At 36.1% G+C, this 21,538-nt stretch overlaps 1 protein-coding gene across 5 annotated transcripts in view; it reads left to right on the top strand.

Annotated features, from left to right (window-relative positions):
* Positions 1 to 21,538, top strand: part of EDEM3 (ER degradation enhancing alpha-mannosidase like protein 3) — a 69,192-nt gene that overhangs the window by 9,828 nt on the left and 37,826 nt on the right. For all 5 annotated transcript variants that reach the window (XM_069546282.1, XM_069546280.1, XM_069546281.1 and 2 more), the window contains exons 3-7: positions 10,629 to 10,729; positions 11,271 to 11,310; positions 15,826 to 15,938; positions 17,053 to 17,206; positions 20,876 to 21,010. In XM_069546282.1, coding sequence (XP_069402383.1) covers positions 10,629 to 10,729; positions 11,271 to 11,310; positions 15,826 to 15,938; positions 17,053 to 17,206; positions 20,876 to 21,010 — 543 coding nt within the window. The remainder of the gene's footprint in view (positions 1 to 10,628; positions 10,730 to 11,270; positions 11,311 to 15,825; positions 15,939 to 17,052; positions 17,207 to 20,875; positions 21,011 to 21,538) is intronic.

Raw genomic sequence — 21,538 nt, 5'->3', positions numbered from 1 at the left:
GTGAGGGCATGAGCTTCCCTGATAGCTCAGTTGGTAAAGCATCTGCCTGCAATGTGGGAGACCCAGGTTCAGTCCCTAGGTCAGGAAGATCTTCTGGAGAAGGAAATGGCATCCCACTCCAGTACTCTTGACCAGAAAATCCCATGGATGGAGGAGCCTGGTAGGCTTCAGTCCGTGGGATCGCAAAGAGTCAGACATGACTGAGTGACTTCACTTTACTTCATCTTCGTGAGTGCACAGTTCAAAGAAAAATCAGTATTTATCCTTTAAACAAAAGGAACTGTTTTAAAATGTAACTTCTTATGAATTTCCAGATTTGTGTAAGCTTTCTTAGAAATATTTTTTCCTGATTTTTAAAAAACATTTTTCATTGTGTTAAGATATACATAAAATTTTGCCATTTAAACCCTTTTTAAGTGTACAGCGTTAATTATGTTCACATTGTTCTGCAAATATCACCATCCATCTTCAGAACTTTTTCATATTTTCATTTGAAAATATGTACCAGTGTTTCTTTTTGATAGTTTCTTAATCAAAAAGAGTAATTCTATAAATAAATAAGTTTAAAAGTGGCATTAATGGTCAGGAGGAGGGAAGACACAAATACATGTGTATGTGCAATTTTTGTGTGTAAACGATTCTAGGACTACCTTTTATTAATCATTGTTCCTTGGCCTCTACTTTTAGAACATTCTAAAAAAACTGCCAAAGTGACTTAAATTCTATAGTGTCTTCTCATAGGTTTTTTTGTTTGTTTCTTATATCATACTGTGATACTCTGTAGGATTTTGACTCAATAGAACCACATCTTCCTATATATTTAGGTAGAATTTACAGACAAGAATTTCCGATTTCAAATGCATGGTTCTGTGTTGTACAGTTGTACACAGTTATTTAACTGCCACCACATTTATGATACAGAACATTTCCGTCCCCCCCCATCCCCCCCAAGCTTTCTCATGCTCCTATGTAACCAGTTCCTTTTCTCCACCTCTGACCTCTGGCAACCGTTGTGATCTGGTCTTTGTCACCAGTTTTCCCTTTTCTAGGACTTCAATATTAGTGGCATCTTAGAATATGTATGTAGTATTTTGGTTCACATTCTTTCCCATAGTGTGATGCTTTTGAGATTTGTCCATGTTGTTGGAGATATTATAGTTCCTACTTATTGCTCAGTAGTATTTGTTGATTTGGCAAAACACCATTCACCAGTTGATAAATATTTAGAATGATTCTAGTCTTTGGCTCTTATTAAAAGATTGCTGTGAATTTGAGAATGCAGATTTTTATGTGGACATTCATTTTCATACTTAGGAGTGGGATTGCTAGGTTGTATGGGAAGGGTAAATTTAACTTTTTATAGGAAACTGCCAGACTTTTCTAAAGTGGCTGTAACATATTGCATTCCTCATGAGCAATTTAAGAGTTTTAGTTACTCCACATCTTCTCCAACACTTGGTATTTTCAGTCTTTTTAATTTTAGCTATTCTAGTGGGTGTGTAGTGGTATTTTGTTGTGATTTTAGTTTTATTTTTCCTGATGACTAATGATGTTGAAAATCTTTCCATATGTTTAGTATATCTTTTTTTGGTGAAACATCTGTTCAAATCTCTTGCTATTTTAAAATCAGGTCATTTGTCCTGTTATAACTGAGTCATGAGATATATTATTTTCTGGATATTAATCCTTTATCATATGTATGTTTTAACAAATATTTTCTTCCCAATGTACTTTGCCTTTTAATTTTCTTAATGTCTTTTGAAGTATAAATGTTTTAACTTGTGACCAAGTCCAATTTATTCTTTTTCTTTTATGACTTAAGTCTTTTATACCCTACCTAAAAAAATATTTGCCTAGCCCAGAGTCAGAAAGATTTTCCTGTTTTCTTCTAGGTGTTTTACTGATTTTAGCTTTTTCAGTGAGATCTACTACTCATTCTGAGTTAATGTTTGTATATGTGGTGTGAGGTAAAGCTTTGTTTATGTTTTTTTCTTTGTGGTTATCCCCATTATTCTAGCACTGTTTGTTGAAAAGAGTATCCTTGTCCCACGGAATTACTTTGGCACCTTTGTAAAATCAGTTAACTTTATATGCTTGGGTCTATTTCTAAACTCTGTATCTTTTCTCCCACTGATCTAAATATCTGTTAGTCCATCTGTATCAGTCTTGAATTAAGTCATATTAAGCCCTGAAATCAGGCAGTGTAAGTCTTTCAGCTTTGTTTTTTCAAAATTGTTTTGAATATTTTAGATATTTTGCATTTTCATGTAAATTTTGGAATCATATTGTCAATTTCTAAAAATAATAGCCTATGGAGATACTGATTGGGATTATGTTGAAATCTATACATCAGTTTGGAGCGTTTGACTTCTTAATAGTATCAAGTCTTTTAATCCATAAAAATTGTGTCTTTGTACATTTATTTAGTTCTTAATGTTAGCAGTGTTTTGTACTTTGCAGTGTACAGGTCTTGCACATCTCGTTAAATTTATTCATAAGTATTTCATATTTTTAATGCTCTTGTAAATTATAGTCTTTCAAATTTTAATTCCCAGTTGTCCATTGATGTCATACAGAAATACAACTTTTCTGATAACTTGAGATCCTTGCTAAATTCACCCATATGATTTCTAGTAGCTTTTTTGGTAGATTCTGTAAGGTTTCCTACATGGTCAGTCATGTGATCTGCAAAAAAAGATTTTTCCTTCTTCCTCCAAACTAAATACCTTTTATTTCTTCTTAGAGCAGTATCTAGGACTTCTTGTATGATGTTGAAAAGAAGTGTGAAATCCTTGTCTTACTCCTAATCTTGTGAAAAAAGCAGTTAGCCTTTCCTTGTTAAGTATGATATTAGCTGTGGGTTTTTCATAGATGCTCTATATTCAGTTCCTTTCTGTTTCTACCTTGCTGAGAATTTTCATCATCACAGGTTATTTATTAAATTTTGTCAAATACTTTTTCTGCATTATTGATAATAATCTTGCTAAAAATATCTGTTGGTAGCAGGACTTTATTTCATTACAACATTATTATTTATTATCATTTATTCCATGTAATATTATTTCTTAAGTTCAGTTTATTTTATCATTGATCAAACCAAATTGATTAACATATATTGAAGAGTTTGGAAACTTTTGTTCTTATTTTCAATACGGACTTCTAAAGCTTGCCAGCGTTCTACTCTGTGCTTAATTTAAAATCTTATCAGATAACTGCAGTTTTGTTACTTATTGTTTCTGCTCAGTGCTGAGACACATTTCATAAAATATAGTATTCAAAGGACCATATGTTCAGGGTAGAAGTATTAATAATTTAATAGTTTAGATAAATGGAATCCTAAACACCTGAAACATGGCTTAGTGAGTATAATTAGTGAACAAAAGGGAAAAGGAATATTTGATTTGGGATGAAAAGAGAACTGAAAAATTATGTAAGTTCAGTCAGTAACTAGCATATGCTATCTGTATATAATAGATGGTTCATTAGATATAATTTAGTTTTTGTTTTAGGAAGGAATATCTTACCTGCCTCAAGAAGGGAGGTGAGGTGTTTAACAATAAGGATCTGGAGTAAAAAATTTTAAATGTATGTAATTTTATGGGAAATTAAATAGATTTGGTGTCTTCAGTAGCTCACTATTATAAATAAACAGTACTTTTGTCTTATTACTGATTTTAGTAAAGTCTCTTCCCTTTGGCTAGTTTCTGGAATTGGCTTTACCAAAAAGTCAGTTTGGATGCTGCTTTGGTTTGAGTGTTTTTTTTTTTTAAATTATGTATTTATTTCTGGCTGTGCTGGGTCTTTGTTGCTGCGCAGGCTGTCTCTAGTTGCAGTGAGTGGGGCTGCTCTTCATTTCAGTCTGAGGGCTTCTCATTCTGGTGGCTTCTCTTGTTGCAGAGCACAGGCTCTAGGGCACAGGCTCCATAGTTGCAGCACGTGGGCTTAGTGGTTGTGGCGCACGAGCTTAGTTGTCCTGAGGCAGGTGGAATCTTCCCGGACCAGGGATCGAACCCACGTTCCCTGCATTGGCAGGCGGATTCTCAACCACTTGACCAGCAGAAAAGTCCTGATTTGAGTGTTTTAAAATTGTGCGTGTTTGTTTATTTTTTCACTGCACTGGGTCCTTGGTACCACTCGGGCTTTTCTCTAGCTGTGAAGAGCAGGGGCTACACTCTAGTTGCAGTGCTCGGGCCTCTCACTGCGGTGGCCTCTCGTTGTGGAGCACAGGCTCTAGGGCTCGCAGGCTTCAGCAGTTGCGATTTCCGGGCTATAGCCCGATAGTGGTGGCCTACAGGCTGAGTTGCTCCATGGGATGTGGGATCTTTCCCAGATCAGGGATTAAACCCATGCCTCCTGCATTGACAGGTGGATTCTTTACCACTGAGTCACAAAGGAAATCCCTGATTGGAGTGTTTTGAAGCAGTTGTATCAAAATGCTGGTAAATTTAGAATTTGATGTGGAGAGTCTACTGTGTTTTGTTTTGTTTTGCTCTTGCTTTTAGCTAAGCACATGTTCCATCAATACTTAATTGATATAGGACTTTTATCACCTGAGTTTTATTTTTAGTGATAATTTTTAAAGGTTTTTTTTTTTTTTCCTGGCTGTTAGTCATAGCAGTATGAAAATCCTTATCCTTTGTTCTGACAATACATTGAAGAGAAAGAATCACTGTAACCTCAGTTAGCCAGAGTGTTTGAAGTGTAGTGCCGTGCATGCTGTTTATTTGCCATGTATGCATTGCTGTGAAATTATGCAAATCACCTGTAGTTTGCTTTATGATTCCCTGGTGGCTCAGGCGGTAAAGAATCTGCCTGCAACTGGGGAGACCTGGGTTTGATCCCTGGGTTGGGAAGATCCCCTGGAGGAGGGCACAGCAACCCACTCCAGTGTTCTTGCCTGGAGAATCCCGTGGACAGAGGAGCCCGGCAGGGTGGCCAGGAGTTGGACATGGCCGAGTGACTAAGCACATGGGCACTTGCATTGCTCTGAACTTACGCAAACCAACTGTAGTCTGCTCTGTGGTCAACCAGAAGAAAAGGCTGTGGTTTTGTTTCTAACCTTAATGTTGAAACTGGGGGACATAAAGTATTTTTACACCTGGTTCAAAGCTCTCTTATTTGATTATTCTGGTTTTCAGTTACTAATAATATTTTTCTTACCTGGATAAGCTTAGGGTTTGAGTTTCATATTTAATTTCAGATAACAGGTGATTGTGTATGTGTTTTGCAGAACCCTAAAAATAGTATTATTAAGCTTTCTAAGCAGCCATTTAAAAAGACCTCTTTACAGTCAAATTAACATTTGATTGATCTCTTATGTAGTATCTTTCAAAATACATAAGCAAGTTTTAAAACATGTTACTTGAGTTACTTCTAAGTTTTTTATATGTGTTAAATATAAAACTATAAAGCTTTAAAAATGTTGTGCATTTTGGTAACTCATGGTTCTGTTTGAATTAAAAAGTAGTTAGAAACTTGACATCTTAAAGCCACATGTAAAAGTAGTTAGGAATTTTACTAATATATATATAATATTAAAATTATAAAATATTGAATTCAGAATTTGGTAGCTGCATGTGGATTCTAATTATATCAAAGCATTTGTTACCTGGAATCCTTTCCTCAGGAAATAAATCATTGTAGAACACCGAAGTTTTTAAAATAACCTGAAGGATTGCAGGCTGCGAGTCTTTTTGTATTTAGTCTAATTTTTTTGTTTTGGTCTTTCCTTTTGTGTGACCATCTGTGTAGTGTTCCTGACCTCTTTTTTTTTTTTTTTTTGCTGCAAACATGGTAATGAGTTTGGAATCTAGATAATTAAGTGAGAGGCAGGAGGATAGAGTTGGACATTGGGGATCAGGAATATTTTTGCTGAATTTTTAGGATTAAGAATCATATGGGCATACAGGTATAGGAGGAGCAAGTCATATTCAAGGTATGAAGGATCAGAGTAGTCTTAGAAACTTTGCCATGGTGATATTTCATGAATGCAAGAAGAGTGGAATAGTATTTTCAAACTTCTAAAGGAGAGAAAATATGTTTCAGGCATTTTATAATTTTTTGAATTGTTCTTCAAGTGTAAGGCAAGAGCCAGCTTAATCCAGAAATAACAGTACCGATGATGCTATTTTAAAGTAAACAAAAATAACTTACCTGAGGACAAAGTCCAGGCACCCAAGAGATAAAAACAGGAATGGAGACACCAAAGAAAAGTGGTGTGCGTTGACTCCAGTTAAGTAGAATTCTAACGCTAGCAACTGGGGAAATTATGATTCCAGACCAGACTATAAATGTTATAAACCTTTAAAAAAATCTTTGTCAAAGCATTTAAAATTTTCTTTCTGATAGTTATAAATGTACAGAGAAATTTTTGAAATAGCTAAAACTAATATTTAGTGTACTATTATTCAAAATATTACAGACTTTGGAATTGAAGTATTATTTCTTTGTAAAAACCTCACTAAGAGATGTTAGAACAGGACTCGCCTTGCTTTCTACCTTCTTGTTGTATGACTTAAGACACAACATAAATCTCTGCTATATCCGGTGTGGTAGATTCAGAAATTTCTGAAATTTGGGCCCACTTCAAAAATTTTATCCTTTTCCCTCTGTGTCATGAAATTTCTGCAGGCATTTTTATGTCACAACCACTTTTTTTCATCTATGTGGATAATTTGGCCTTTACCGAATTCCTCTGGCTGCATATCTAGATACTGCTTCAGTGACAGCAGTATCAACGTTCCATGGGCAGCTGTTTCTTCTGTAATATCTTTCATGTTCAATGTGAATTTCACCTTCAGTGTTTCCACTTTTCATTTCTTTGTGAGCTTTCACCCTCATTGGTTAATTTCCTCTTGATTATCTATTTTTATAAACTGTCAAACTGTCATGTAGGATTATCACTAGGTGACAAGGAGACATATGACTTCATGCTTGCTGTCTGAACTAAAAAATACACAGTGATCAATCACTAGTTCCACTTCGAAAGAAGTTATGTGGTTGATCACTGATCACAAGAAGCATCTGATATTTATGTAGTGATTTGTGGATTGAAGAACTGGCACTTCAGTTTGCATTCTGTGCAATTATTTAAAAATGCAATGGTACCTGGAATTTGAACCATGTTGCTGAAAGTTTAAATTGTGAATCTCAATTTGTGTGGGTATAGTGAAAACATGCAAAGTGAAAACTGTTTATAATAATATAATTGATAAAAATCCCAAGTTAGGGAAAAGGGTGAGTATATTAATCCTGTTATCCTTGTCAGGTAGTCAGTAAGTATTATCTAAAATTGAAATATGTAATACAGTGATTCTCACTTCTAAATGTTTCTTATAGTCACGTTTTATTATTTTGGGGGGACTCTTTTAGGGACAGTCCTCTGGTTAAAGAGTATAAAGTTTAGCAAGCTTTTCTTGTTTCTCTCCTTTCCTAAGATGTGCAGCCAAGTAATTGGAGATGTTCTTGTCCAATTTCATTGAAGCAACTATTCAACTTATAGAACCTACTTCATGGGCTACGGCCATGCATGGAGGGCCAACAACATCAACTCTCCGACATGTTAGGTGTCAACATATTTCCCTTTAAAGCCTGTCTTTATTCCTAATGCCCATGTTGTGGTCAATACAGCTTCATCTTCTCACTCCACTCTTCAGTTTTGGTACTGGAAAGTTTCTTATTTTCAAGCTTCATTTCAGTTCAGTTGCTCAGTCGTGTCCGACTCTTTGCGACCCCGTGAACTGCAGCACGTCAGGCGTCCCTGTCCATCACCAATTCCCAGAGTTCACTCAAACTCAACGTCCATCGAGTCGGTGATGCCTTCCAGCCATCTCATCCTCTGTCGTCCCCTTCTCCTCCTGCTCCCAATCCCTCCCAGTATCGGGTTTTTTTCCAGTGAGTCAGCTCTTCACATGAGGTGGCCAAAGTACTGGAGTTTCAGCTTTAGCATCAGTCCTTCCAATAAACACCCAAGACTGATCTCCTTTAGAATGGACTGGTTGGATCTCCTTGCAGTCCAACGGACTCTCAAGAGTCTTCTCCAAAACCACAGTTCAAAAGCATCCATTCTTTGGCGCTCAGCTTTCTTTATAGTCCAGTTCTCACATCCATACATGACCACTGGAAAAAACCATAGCCTTGACTAGATGGACCTTTGTTGGCAAAGTGATGTCTCTGCTTTTTAATATGCTATCTAGGTTAGCTATGTATTAAAAATAATTTTAAAAATTATATAACATTTCACTGTGTAGTAGACGAGAGGGAGGATTCTTGCATGTGCTTCATTATCATTTAGGCTAGACATATGCTGTCATGGTGGTTCATCCAAAAAAAAATCTACTCAATAGTATGCCAAACTATAAAATGCCTATTAGTTGAGTCATTGTGTTGTACCCCCGAAACTAACATAATTTTGTACATCAACCTATTTCAGTAAAAAGTACCTATTAATAAATATTAAGAAATATATGCGACCTGTGGTGGAAACTGAATTCATAAAAGAAGATTTGAACTAGTATATTGATACAGTAGTCCTAGATAGGAAGATTCAGTTGGTAAAAAAATATCAATTCTCCCCAATTTAGAGTCTTTCAATTAAAATTTCAATGGAATTTTAAGGAAATTTTAAAGTTATCCAGAAGAGTAAACTTGAAAAACTCATTAAGAAAATTTAGAACAAAATAACTGGTGGGAGTGAATTACTTAACCAAGTAGCAAGGCATGTTGCAAAGACTGATTAAGACAATGGTTTTGAAGCAGGAAGTAGGTTTGTAAAACAAATAGGTCTGTAGGGCAATAGGAGTAGGAACTAGGTCTGTAGAACAAAGTAGAGGCTATGAAAGCGTGTGTTCATGTAGACACTTTATAAGCTATATTTCAAGCTGTTAGGGAAAGGATGAATTGTTTAAAAAGTGGTATTTAGGAAATTAGCTATTTGGGGGAGCAAATACAAGTACATCCCCACTTCACTTTATAAGCAAAATTAGATTCCAGACGGAGTAAATATCTAGACATATAAAAAATAAAATTATAAGAGTGCTGTTTTCAGAGACCCAAGATAGCCTTGTTAACCGTGCCCCAAATTTACAAACCATGAAGCGACTAATAGATTTAGCTACATATTTAAAGATTAAAGTAAAAAGTACCGTAAACAAAGTTAAAAGCCAAAGGAAAGATAGAAAAAATGTTTACATAGCAATGTATAAGGAGTCAGACAACCAATAGAAAATAAACAAAGATATAAATAGACATTTCTAAAAAGAAATAGCAGTGGCTAATGCAAAAAGATATTTATCCTCATTTGTAGTGAAACTTGAGATACCATTTTTTATCCAGAAGATTGGCAAAATGTAAACTGTTGATCATTGCCTGAGAGTGTTGTTAAGAGTGTATATCTTTGTCTTCAGTTTGATAGTAGCTAGCAAAAATGAAGGGGCTTCCCTGGTACCTCAGCTGATAAGGAGTCTGCCTGCAGTGTAGGAGACCCCGGTACGATTTCCTGGGTCAGGAAGATCCCCTGGAAGAGGGATAGGCTACCCACTCTAGTGTTCTTGGGCTTCCCTGGTGGCTCAGACGGTAAAGAATCTGCCGGCAATGTGGGAGACCTGGGTTCAGTCCCTGGGTTGGGAAGATCCCGTGGAGGAGGGTGTGGCAACCCGCTCCAGTATTCTTGCCTGGAGAATCCCCATGGACAGAGGAGCCTGGCGGGCTATAGTCCATGAGGTCAAAAAGAGTTGGATATGACTGATAAGTTGGATAAGCACAACACAGAAAAAATGAAATATCCATACCTTTGACCCACTGGGTCTGGTTTCAGAGATTTAATCCAAAGAATACAAGCATATGTACCAGAGATATGGACATATAGCTGTTTATTGAAGCATTGTTTATACAGTAAAAAATTGAGTTCAGCCTACATGTTCATCGGTACCCATACTTTGGAATACCATGAGGAGCAGGTCCTATCAAGTGTGTGGGCTCTGGAATCAGGTTGCCACGTTTGCATTCTGGATCCATCATTTACTGGTTGCATGACATAGGCTTAGTTAATTTCTCCGGCCTCAGTTTTCTCATCTATAAAACAGAAATAATGGAATTTGTTTCAGAGGGTTATGTGATAAATAAACTAAAATATATAGAACAGTGCTTAGAACATAAGTACTCAATAATATTAGTTAATATTAAACTATCACTATGCAGTTATTAAAAAGAATAAAATACATCTGTAGAATTGCAGCATGAAAAACCCCAGTATGATTTAAGTGAACACATTTTAGGACAGTGTGTACAAATTGCATGAGTACCTATTTAAATGATGTATGTGCATGTATTTCTATGAGTGTGGATAGGTCTGAAACGATAAGTGCCAGTTGTAACGGCAGTTATCTCTCTGGGAAGTGAGATTGGGTGGAGGGGAAATGGATTGTTATTACAGTTTTAAGGAAATATTTTCTTGTATTTACAAGTACATATTTATAGCTAAAAAGTTTTCTTTTAAGGTTTCGTGGACTGTAAGAATAGTAAAACTTTTGGTTAATTTTTGTTAAAAAAAAACTGTAAAGTTATGTTCTCTAAAAGATGTGAACTTTCTTTTTGCTTTCCTTAGTGACTCACTAAGACTTTCCTTGCAGGAACATGCTTACCCAGCGGATGAACTCATGCCTTTGACCTGCAGAGGTCGGGTTAGAGGCCAGGAGCCAAGTCGGGGTGATGTTGATGATGCCTTGGGAAAGTGAGTATTAACAAAGGGCATAACATGTCATCTCAAAGTTCTCAAGTCTTAAGGCATCTTAGAGGCAGTGTGTAATTGTGTATCTGGGAATTGGTTAAATTTCAAAGACTGCTTTAAGTGTTACATTAAATTCCTTTATTCCTTTTTGTTATCTTTTGTACAGTATTAATCAGTTTACTTCTTAGATCAGTGAAAAGTTGAGTCGTTTATTAAGATGAACTTGACTTTTAGAATGTATATAGTTGTTGACACAAGGTGTCGTTGCATTAATAACTTTTACTTGCTTTTAAAAGAGCTAATGAATATTTCTGTTCACTTTGAAAGATTTGTAGTTATGCCTAATGTAAATGTGATGTTAAGGCTTTTCAGGTTCCTTTAGTGTTTCATAGATTACATGGTACTGTAGATGCATGAAAGTCCCAGTTAATGGAATAATGGAAACTTCCGGTCAGTTAGTAGGATGCAGATAATGTCTTATATGTTCATGGATACAAATATTCAGAATTCTAATGTTTTGTATCTCACTATACTTGTTTCATAGATTTTCCCTGACACTGATTGATTCTTTGGATACTCTTGTGGTAGGTTTGATTCTCCTTACATTATTTTGTGAATTTCATACTATGTGTGCTCAACTGCTATGAATATAATTGTAGTACAGTAAGTCTGAAATAGAAGCTTTCAGAATTTAAGATAATTTGATCTTTGCTTCAAAATAAATCTTTCGTACTATTGAGTTGATAATGTCATGTGAATGTCAAGTGAAATTATGTAGAATCATGGAGATACTCAAAATTTATAGGTATGTTAGCTTACATGATGGCCCCTTAATCAGAAAAGTTGTTTCCTTTTGGACGAGTAGATTGAAGCTATTGGAAGAAGGTAATTCTAAAAAATGCTCTTGATATTCTTGTTCCAGAAAGACATGCTGCAATGATACTGAAATTGTTAAATTAAAATTTTTATATATTAGGTCCATTGAAAATTTACTTCTTTCTCAAAAGTGATTTTTAATACCAAGTGATCACTACTTGGCACTCCTTTTAAACCTGATGGGAGGCAAAGTTATTTAAATTAATTCTCATTGGAGGTGGTTTGTGATGGCAGAGGGGAATGGCTCAGTTCCAGCTGTCATGATTTCTGAATGTAGTATCTTTCTAGTTTTTTACTCGCAGATCATTTATGGTATAAAAATAGGCTTGTTTCAGAATTTTCCTTAAGGCATAACTCTCAAAGTTGAATTAACATCTAAAGTATTGATTAATATTTTTAAAAACACAGCAAAATATCTTTGTGGTGGCAGAAGATTTTCAGAGCCTGGCTTTTCTTCCCAGTACTATTTCTATATTTTTATTTCACTGGGTGATTCTTTTCTCTTTTTCTTCTCTTTTTGAATCAGAGACTCTCAACTATATCAGCACCTTAGGAATATTACTTAGGAAGTTTAAAAAAATATCCTTCTCTCCTAAGATATTCTGATTTAATTTTCCTGAAGTGGGACCTGGCATTATTATGTATTTCTCTAAAGCTACTCTTTGTTTATAAAATTTAGCCACAGTTGAGACATTTTTTGTTGAAAAGCCCATGATTGTTTAGACCTTTTTAGCTGTATCAGAGTTTTGAAAGTTGTGATTTCATTGTTCAGAAATAAAAGGAATGTGTGGACCATATTATAATGACTATAAGAGAGACTCTTGTGTACCTTATTTTTGGTTTAGTAGTCCTATGTGTTCTGCTATGATAGGAGAAGAGAAAAAGATTAACAGGTATCCCAGGAGACACAAATTGCCCCCCTGGGAGAAGCTAAGTGGTGTTACTTATTTATAAGTGTAGCTGGGTGGTACACCTCGTGTCTGTCTTGATACAGGGAAGTGAGTGAGGGGAGTAGCTGTGGATCAGGAAAGACCAAAGGTGGGTGTACGTTTGTTTCTCATTCTGCCATCTTGGCTTTATCCTTATGTACTGGAAGCTCTGCATCATCTCTCTCTAAGCTCTGACTGATTTTTATGAACCTGGACCTCAGATATTCAATGTGTTTTAAAAATTTTTTATCAGAAATGAAGGAGAAAATGTGTTTCTAGGCTGCAAAACTTCCCTATATTTAGAAATCTACTTATCTCTAATTGAGCAGCCATTATTATAAATAGGTTCTGTTCTGCTTTGAAATTGAACCACTTTGGCAGTGGTTCTCAAAATATGATTCCAGCACCACCAGCATCAGCATCACCTGGCAACTTGTTAGAGATGCAGATTGTAGAGCCTCATCCCAGGCCTGTTGAATCAGAAAGTCTGGGAATAATGCCCAGGAGTGTTTTTTTTTAAACAAGCTTCCAGATGATTCTAATATATGCTAACATTTGAGAACCACATGTAATGATGCAGTGCTTTTTAGACTTGTTTGCTACAAATCACCTGGGGATCTGCTAAAATAAAATGCAGATTGTGATGGAGCAGACGTGGGCCCAAGGAGACGTTTTTCTAACAAACTGCCACTTGGTGGTGCTGTTGCCGCTGGTCAGCAGACCACACTTAGAGTGCTGCTGCTGCTGCTGCTAAGTTGCTTCAGTCGTGTCTGACTCTGTGCAACCCCATAGACAGCAGCCCACCAGGTTCCCCCGTCCCTGGGATTCTCCAGGCAGGAACACTGGAGTGGGTTGCCATTTCCTTCTCCAATGCATGAAAGTGAAAAGTGAAAGTGAAGTCACTCAGTTGTGTGCCACTCTTAGCAACCCCATGGACTGCAGCCTACCAGGCTCCCCTGTCCATGAGAGTTTCCAGGCAAGAGTACTGGAGTGGGGTGCCATTGCCTTCTCCGACACTTAGAGTACTGTTTGCTATAACCTGAGTTCTTGCTCCCTGTGGCAGGGAGTACCAGGAAGTGATCATATAATATTAATATGTGACGTTGGCCAAATTATTTAGCTTCTCTGGACCCCTGTTTTCACTTCAGAAGGGCCTAGATTGGATATCTAAGATAATTATTAATATCTACTTAAACAGAAGGATTAAAAGAAATTAGTTTGAAAGTTTTTCCTACATTTAGAAGGAATGTACATTTTATCAGTATAAATATTTAATATTTCTAATTTACCCTGTGATCGCTTTTTGATTTGTGGTTTCTTTATCTGAAAATATTAGAGGCCATATCACTTAGGACAGGATGCAACCTTATTGTTTTTATTTTGGTCATACCATAATATGTGAAGTAGAACTTCTGTTGTCAGAGTTTGATCTTTCAATTTAAACTCTGGTTCATAATTCTAGACATCTAGTTTCTATTGACTGTAATGAAATCAAACACTAAATTTACCACTAAGGTCAACGTTACCATGAAATCTACAGATACTGAGCAAATTAAAGGGGGGAAGGGAAGAGACCTGAATTTGTTCTTTGTTATCAATTAGGAGCTTAAGAAACCCGTCAACTAATGGAGCTGTTAGAATGAATTTTTAGCTAATTATGGACAAAACTCTCATTTTTATTCTTCTTTGAAACAGATAGTATAGGTACTGTTCTTGGGAGAAATTCTCAGGAGATAGACTTTGAAAGAATAAGGTGAACAGAATTATATTAAAAAGATGTGTGTGTGTGTGAGGAGTGACTAGAACAGTTGTGTCTCGCAGAAGTGATCCAGGTCTTTGTACATTCACATTTGCAGCTTCAGAATTTACATGGATTTTGAGACTGAGAAAGAAAAGCACTCAATTTAAAATCAGGTTTTATATTATACTCAAGGCTTACCCTAAATTTTACTTAAACTTTAGTCACACTCTTATGTTTTATGCCTAAATTAGAATTTAAAAAATTTTTATTTCCTTTTGGCTGTGCTAGGTTTTCATTGCTGTGCACGAGCTTTCTCTGCTTTAGTTGTGGCGAGTCGGGGCTACTCTTTGTTGCGGGGCACAGACTTCTCATTGCTGTGCCTTCTCTTATTGCAGAGTGCAGACTTCAAGCTCTTGGGCTGCAGTGGTTGGGGGGAAACAGCTCATTGGTTGTGGCTCCCAGACACTTGAACACTGGCTTAGTAGTTGGGGTGCATCAGTTTAGTTGCTCCTTGGCATGTGGGATCTTCCCAGACCAGGGATCAACCCTACATTCGCAGGCAGATTCTTAACCTCTGGACCACCAGGGAAGTCCCTAGATTAGGATTTTTAGTGAAGTATCAGATGAGAAAACACTATAAAATACTATAAAACAAAAAGATTAAACAGTCAAGCAAAGGAAAACTACTTTTAATGGACCTGAGATCTAAATAACATCTACTTGTGCAACCTTAATTTAGACTGAAAAATCGACACACTGTCACAGTGACAGTGAGCCTCTTCTGGAACTCATTGCAAGCATCCGGAGTTCTTAGCTTCGTCAGGATTATAGACCCTCATGGTAATAATGGTAATAATAGATAGTAATGGTATCAAGCACTTACTAAGTCAGGGGCTCTGCTAAAAGTACTTTACATGCATTACCTCATTTAGGAAAATAAACCTCTGAGGATAGGTATTTCCTCTTTTTGTAGATGAAAGAACAGGCTCAGAGATGAGACTAAGGGACCAGAATTCAAATCAGAGCTTGTTCTTTAGCCCAACATTGCAGTGCCTCCTCAGTTAGGGGCCTTGATGTCCAAGGGGTGAAGATGGCAAGCATTGTATGGTTTAGGATCAATTGATCATTCCCTGGAGGATGTGCTTTCTTCTGAGACTAAGCAAGTTTTAAAATGATATTTGACGAATAGGGTGGGTTTTGTGTTGTTTGACTTGGGAACCAAATCCCAGTAGAGTTTACCTCTTGCAGCTCTAGGTCATGGGTTATACACACCAGCTAACAGTTCTGATGATGATTGTTTTAAAGCCCTAATGATTTTTCAGTTTGTTTAAAAAAAAGAAGTGTATAAAGATTCCTTGCAATATAAATAGGTATTTAATCTTTTTCAGTTTTAGATAGTATCACATTTTTATAATATGCTTAAGGGAAACATTTTTTCTGTGTTATTTTTTATAATCTTAAGGTATTAACTTGCTATTAGTAGCTCATTCTGAGGATATTACTCTAGGTCTTGATTGAAAATAACTTTACTTTCAATAATTTTCTTCTCCTAGGTATTAAATAAAACTAAAGAATTTGAAGATGCAGTGAGAAAAGTTTTAAGAGATGTTAACTTAGATAATGATGTAGTTGTATCAGTCTTTGAAACAAACATCAGAGTTCTTGGGTAAGTATGTGAGATACTAAACTCTGATTTTAATAACAGAAGAATAAGGGTATACTCTTAATTTCTTGGTGGTAATAAAGCAAGAAATTTCTTATGTTTAAAAAATAAAAGGTGTGATACTGTAAAACACAGAGACTGCGGAATGACCCTGCTATATGTGAGGCACGGTCAGCAACAAGCTTTGGAAATAGTTGCAGACTCAAATCAAAGGTAATCCTTGTATGTTGTTACAAAAAGACTGACAACAGGTCAAGTATTTGCATATTAGCTACATCACAGTTTTTTTTGTCAGCTTATCTATTTTACTAACCTTAGCACTTTTTCAAGCCAAACTGAATTTATAGGATTACCTTTGGACTAACAGTTTGAAATATTCTTGGAACACAGGAAGTACAGGATTTATTAATTCACGTCTCAACATGATTACATTTTTATATTTAAAGATTATTTTTGTGTTACTGTAACTCATTTCCTTTTGTTACACAGGCAAAGTGAGTCTATTCATCAGTTAAATTTTAAAAATAGTTTTTTAGCTTTTCACAGAGTTTATTAATCTATTACATTTAATAAAGAGTGGGGAATTTTTGTTAATGTTATACTAAAAGTCAAGAGATTTCATGGTGCTATAATTAAATTTAAAATTTGTTAAAATCAAATGTGATAAACTTATTAAGATAAATGATTTCTAGGTTGTTTTTTAATTTAAGAAAATGTACGGTATTTAAGAATGCCAAACCCTTTTGTCATTGTCGTTCAGTTGCTCAGATGTGTCTGACCCTTTTGCAACCCTGTGGACTGTAGCCCACCAGGCTCCTCCCTCCGTGGGATTTTCCAGACAAGAACACTGGAGTGGGTTGCCATTCCCTTCTCCAAGGGCCAAACCTTTTACAACAGTTACAACATTTGATTCTTTTTTTTTTTTCATACTGGTCGTGATTTAATAATGGTTTTTAAAATGGTTTGCCACAAGCTGAGTAGCCAGAGTTAGGAAATTGTGTTCTTCTGTGATTGTCCCTTACTCTAAATTGTTGGTAGCAAGATAGTCACATCTGTTTAGGTGATGATGTGTAAGTATGTGTACAACGTGACTAATGTTTCATCTCTCTGGTTGTAGGGGTCTTTTGGGTGGACACTCGCTGGCAATCATGCTGAAAGAAAAAGGCGAGTACATGCAGTGGTACAATGATGAGCTTCTCCAAATGGCAAAGCAGTTGGGCTACAAACTTTTACCAGCTTTCAATACTACCAGTGGCCTTCCTTATCCAAGAGTAAGTAATTCTGAAAAATGTGGCAGCCTTTGTATACTTCTTTGCTGTTTTGAAGGAATCAATTTTTGTGATCCAGTCATCATTGCTTACCTGCTTGAGGCTGGAAAAAAAGTTGCTTCAAGCTCCGTAACAAATTTATATGAACATTTTGGTGAATTTGCATTTGAATGGTGTGAGAATTTAGATTCGTTAAAACTTTTTGCGTCATTGCATAAGGTTATGATGCAGAAGGAAGAAACAAATGCCAGACTAGAATTTGGGCCCAGAATTATTTGTGCAGATTATGTGGTAGAAGCAGTAGAGTAGGTGTTCACTCTCCAGAGGAGAGAGTATTGAGAGAATACAGGACAGAGGGGAATGAGGAAGTACAGCAGTGAAAAGGAGGTTGTGCGGAGACCTAGGAGGAGAACCACAACGTAGCGTATGGTATTAAAAATACTAAAAAAAAGAGTTTCAGAAGGAGACGTTCCAGCAAACATTAGGATAATTAGGGGTAAACAGAGCCTTGAAGGGTGTAATGTGGCAGAATAAAGGGGAAGAAGGATTCGACGTAGGTGAAAGAATAGGGACATTCATTTTAAGATTTCCTCTGTGTGTGTAGTTAAGGAGAGCTGGCAGCACAAGCACAGTCAGTTGAGGGAGCTTTTATTATTATTATTATTTATTTGGCTGTGTTGGGTCTTTGATTGCAGTCCATGGGCTCTTCAGTGTGGCAGGTTGGCTTCTCTTTAGTTGTGGCCGGAGGACTCAGTAGTTACAGCTTTCAGGCTTAGTTGCTCCGCAGCATGGGTTCCTCAACCATGGATTGAACCCTTGTTCCCTGCATTGCAATTGCAAGGTTGATTCTTAACCACTAGACCACCAGGGAAGTCCTAGGAGTTATCCCTACCCCCCCCCCCCCAACCCCTGCCCAAGAAAATTTTATATTTAAGGCAGAGGGAAAGGAGCTATTGAAGATGGGAAGAACTCTCCCCTGATATATTGCATTCTTTATTATTAATAACAGTGTTACTCTTTCCTTCTTACCTGGGCCAGACATCTCAGCCATTACCAAGCTCTGTTTATTTTATTTCTTACCGTTGCTTTGTTGTTGAAACTAATATAATTGTATTCATAAACTATTATAAATGTATATTTTACTCTTTTCTCTCTAGTTTTTGCTTCAGAGACTTAAAAATTAATCTTACTAAAGCATGATTTTTATCAAATTGCCCTCAGAAATTTACTGACTCTGCCTTTTGTACTGAATATTCTTTAACTTCCAGGTTTCTTTCTGGTTTGGCAATCGACTTTCTGAGGTTCTTTCATACCCGTATCCCAATGAAATGCATGTTCTGTTTCAGACAAAATAATCTGTTTGTGTTTTTCAAAACACCTAGGGAGTTTTTTGGAGAAGGCAATGGCACCCCACTCCAGTACTGTTGCCTGGGAAATCCCATGGACGGAGAAGCCTGGTAGGCTACAGTCCATGGGGTCTCGAAAAGTCGGCCATGACTGAGTGACTTCACTTGCACTTTTCACTTTCATGCATCGGAGAAGGAAATGGCAACCCATTCTTGCCTGGAGAATCCCAGGGACAGAGGAGCCTAGTAGGCTGCCGTCTGTGGGGTTGCACAGAGTCGGACATGACTGACACGACTTAGCAGCAGCAGCAGCAGCAGCAGGGAGTTTTTGGTTTTGTTTGTCATTTCCAAACCTTTAGGCTTGCCATAATAACTTCTCTACCAATATAAATAAGGCTCATTTCCTCCATCAAGAAATCTCTGGAGATCCAGCCTGATATTATATGCTTTTCAAACTGGAGGTTGCAGCCCGTTCATTTACCCACTGATTTCGTGGATCGTGAAGACATCATTTTTATTGTTTTTGTTTAAGAAACAGACTAGTATTGAATTTCGTATTTAAATTTCTATCTAGTCTGTGATATCTTTAAATAGCTCGTCTGTGAATATCCTTATACACGTCTTTTTTACTTATTTCTTCCTAAGGATGAATTACTAGAAAAAAAAAACCAAAAAAGCCATAAAATAGGGAATGCTTTTTAAGGCTTTGTGTGCTTATTGACCAGTTGTTCTTCAGAAAGGTTCTACTTTACACTTCCTATGTTATGTAAAATTGCATGGGTCATACTGCTGCCCACACTGTGTATTATCTCTCTTCAGCCAATTAGTGCTTCCCTGATAGCTCAGCTGGTAAAGAATCCTCCTGTAATGCAGGAGATCCCGGTTTGATTCCTGGGTCGGGAAGATACGCTGGAGAAGGGGTAGGCTACCCACTCCAGTATTCTTAGGCTTCCCTTGTGGCTCAGCTGGTAAAGAATCCGCCTCCAGTGCGGAAGACCTGGGTCCGAAACCTGGGTTGGGAAGATCCCCTGGAGGGGAGGGCATGGCAACCCACTCCAGTATTCCTGACTGAAGAATTTCATGGACTGTATAGTCCATGGTGTTGCAAAGAGCCAGACACGACTTTCAGTTTCACTTTTAGCCAATTTAATGAGGAAAAAATGGAAGCATGTTCTAATTTGAAATTTCTTTGGCTTGTGTGGTTTAAAATTTGAAATCTCTTTGCTTATTAGTGTGGCTTAAACTTTCTTATTAATATTTTTGTTTCCTTAGAATATTAAAATTGAAATAATTATTTTAAACCATCTAAATGTTTAGTTAATTAAATTTACTTTTAGTAAATATTTTTAGTTTTTATTATAAATGGAGGTGCTGAATTGTGAAGAATCTAGCAGTTCTTCACTTTTGTCATAACATGAGAAGCAGATAAGAAATTGAAACAGAAGCTACTAAGGTCATTATCATAAAACAAACAGTCATATTACTTACTTATCCTCAGAAGTATCAATATAATTTAAAAAATTTTTTTTTAGAAGAGGACTATAGGTAGAAAATAACTACCTTCCCATCCTTCTGAAGTATACTTAGTAAATACTGCTTTTGCTTATGAAAATTAGTACAATCTCTCTTGGATATGAACACATAATTGATAATATTTGCAACAATGGTTTTAACATAGAAGTATTTGCTGGACAGAAATGCTCTTAAATAGTTAATGGTTATTTTTTTTATACCCACATAAAACCCTAGAGCTTATTTCTGGTCAGCTTGGTTCAAGTTTATATTGTGGTGGTATTTGGCTGGTTGAAACATTTTTCTTTGTGTTATTTGTTAGTCTGTTAGCAAGGTAACATACTCTATATTTCAGAATTTTAAGACCTGTGAATAAAAGTTTACTTTTCTTTTAAATATATACTATACTTAGTTTTTTCTCTATGAAAGACTAATACTTTTCCACAGATTCTCAGTTATACCTCAGTTTCTTTTAGGACTGGAATAGTTTCCTAATTTGGTACTGACTAGTTCAAACTGTCCAGAGAACACAATTGTTATAGCAGGTGTTTGCTTTGTATAATTATTATATTGATACTGAATTTTAATATTCTTGAAGAAGTTAAGTGAAAACTTACTTATCCCATGAATAGTATGTGCTTAGAATGTACTTCCCTAGATGCTAATTGGAAAGTCACAAAGATCAGCAGATAAAATTTCAGTGTTATTTTATCAGTTATTCTCATGATCTGATTAGAGTCTCAATTGAAAAATGGTTTCTTATCCAGAAATCATTGTTTCTTGATAACCACTAATGATAATCTTCTGATTTTAGATCAATTTGAAGTTTGGTATCAGAAAACCAGAAGCTCGGACAGGTACTGAGACTGATACCTGTACAGCTTGTGCAGGCACCTTGATCCTTGAGTTTGCTGCTCTAAGTCGATTCACAGGAGCAACGATATTTGAGGTTTGCTTTTCATAGTTTGGTCTCCTGGGTATTGGGCATAAATAACTACTTTATAGCTTTTCTTCATTGATCAAGTATTAAGAGAATCGATTGGAGGATTTCTGTTATTTTAGTGAACATTTTGTCTAAATTACAGCACATAGTTTTTAATTGTCAAAAGCACAATTAAGTACAACTTTCGTTCACAAATTTTAACTTTTTAGTTTTATTCTTAGAAAATGCCTTAGCTGTATTACTTATATGAAATTTGATGTTAAAGATGTCTTGTATGAAATACTGTGTTGCTTTGTTTTATTGTTAGACTTCTGTGTGGTCTATTGCATTTCTGAAAACTTCACTAATCTTCTAAAACATAGTGAAATTTTTGCACTTTCCTTCATTGAGAGTCTTATCTGTAAGTTTGTTTACTTCAGTGGAAATATCATTCGTTATCCAAAGACTTAATAGCCTCTAAATAGTTTGTTGTGAACTAGCTATGTCTCACACTTTTTTATTTTAGCTAATTGTTTAACCATGTCATTGGAGTGC

This window comes from Ovis canadensis, chromosome 12 (genome assembly GCF_042477335.2).
Source record: "Ovis canadensis isolate MfBH-ARS-UI-01 breed Bighorn chromosome 12, ARS-UI_OviCan_v2, whole genome shotgun sequence".
Lineage (NCBI taxonomy): Eukaryota > Metazoa > Chordata > Mammalia > Artiodactyla > Bovidae > Ovis > Ovis canadensis.
Note: the sequence above shows the minus strand (reverse complement) of the source record. Positions and strands in the feature narration are given on the sequence as shown.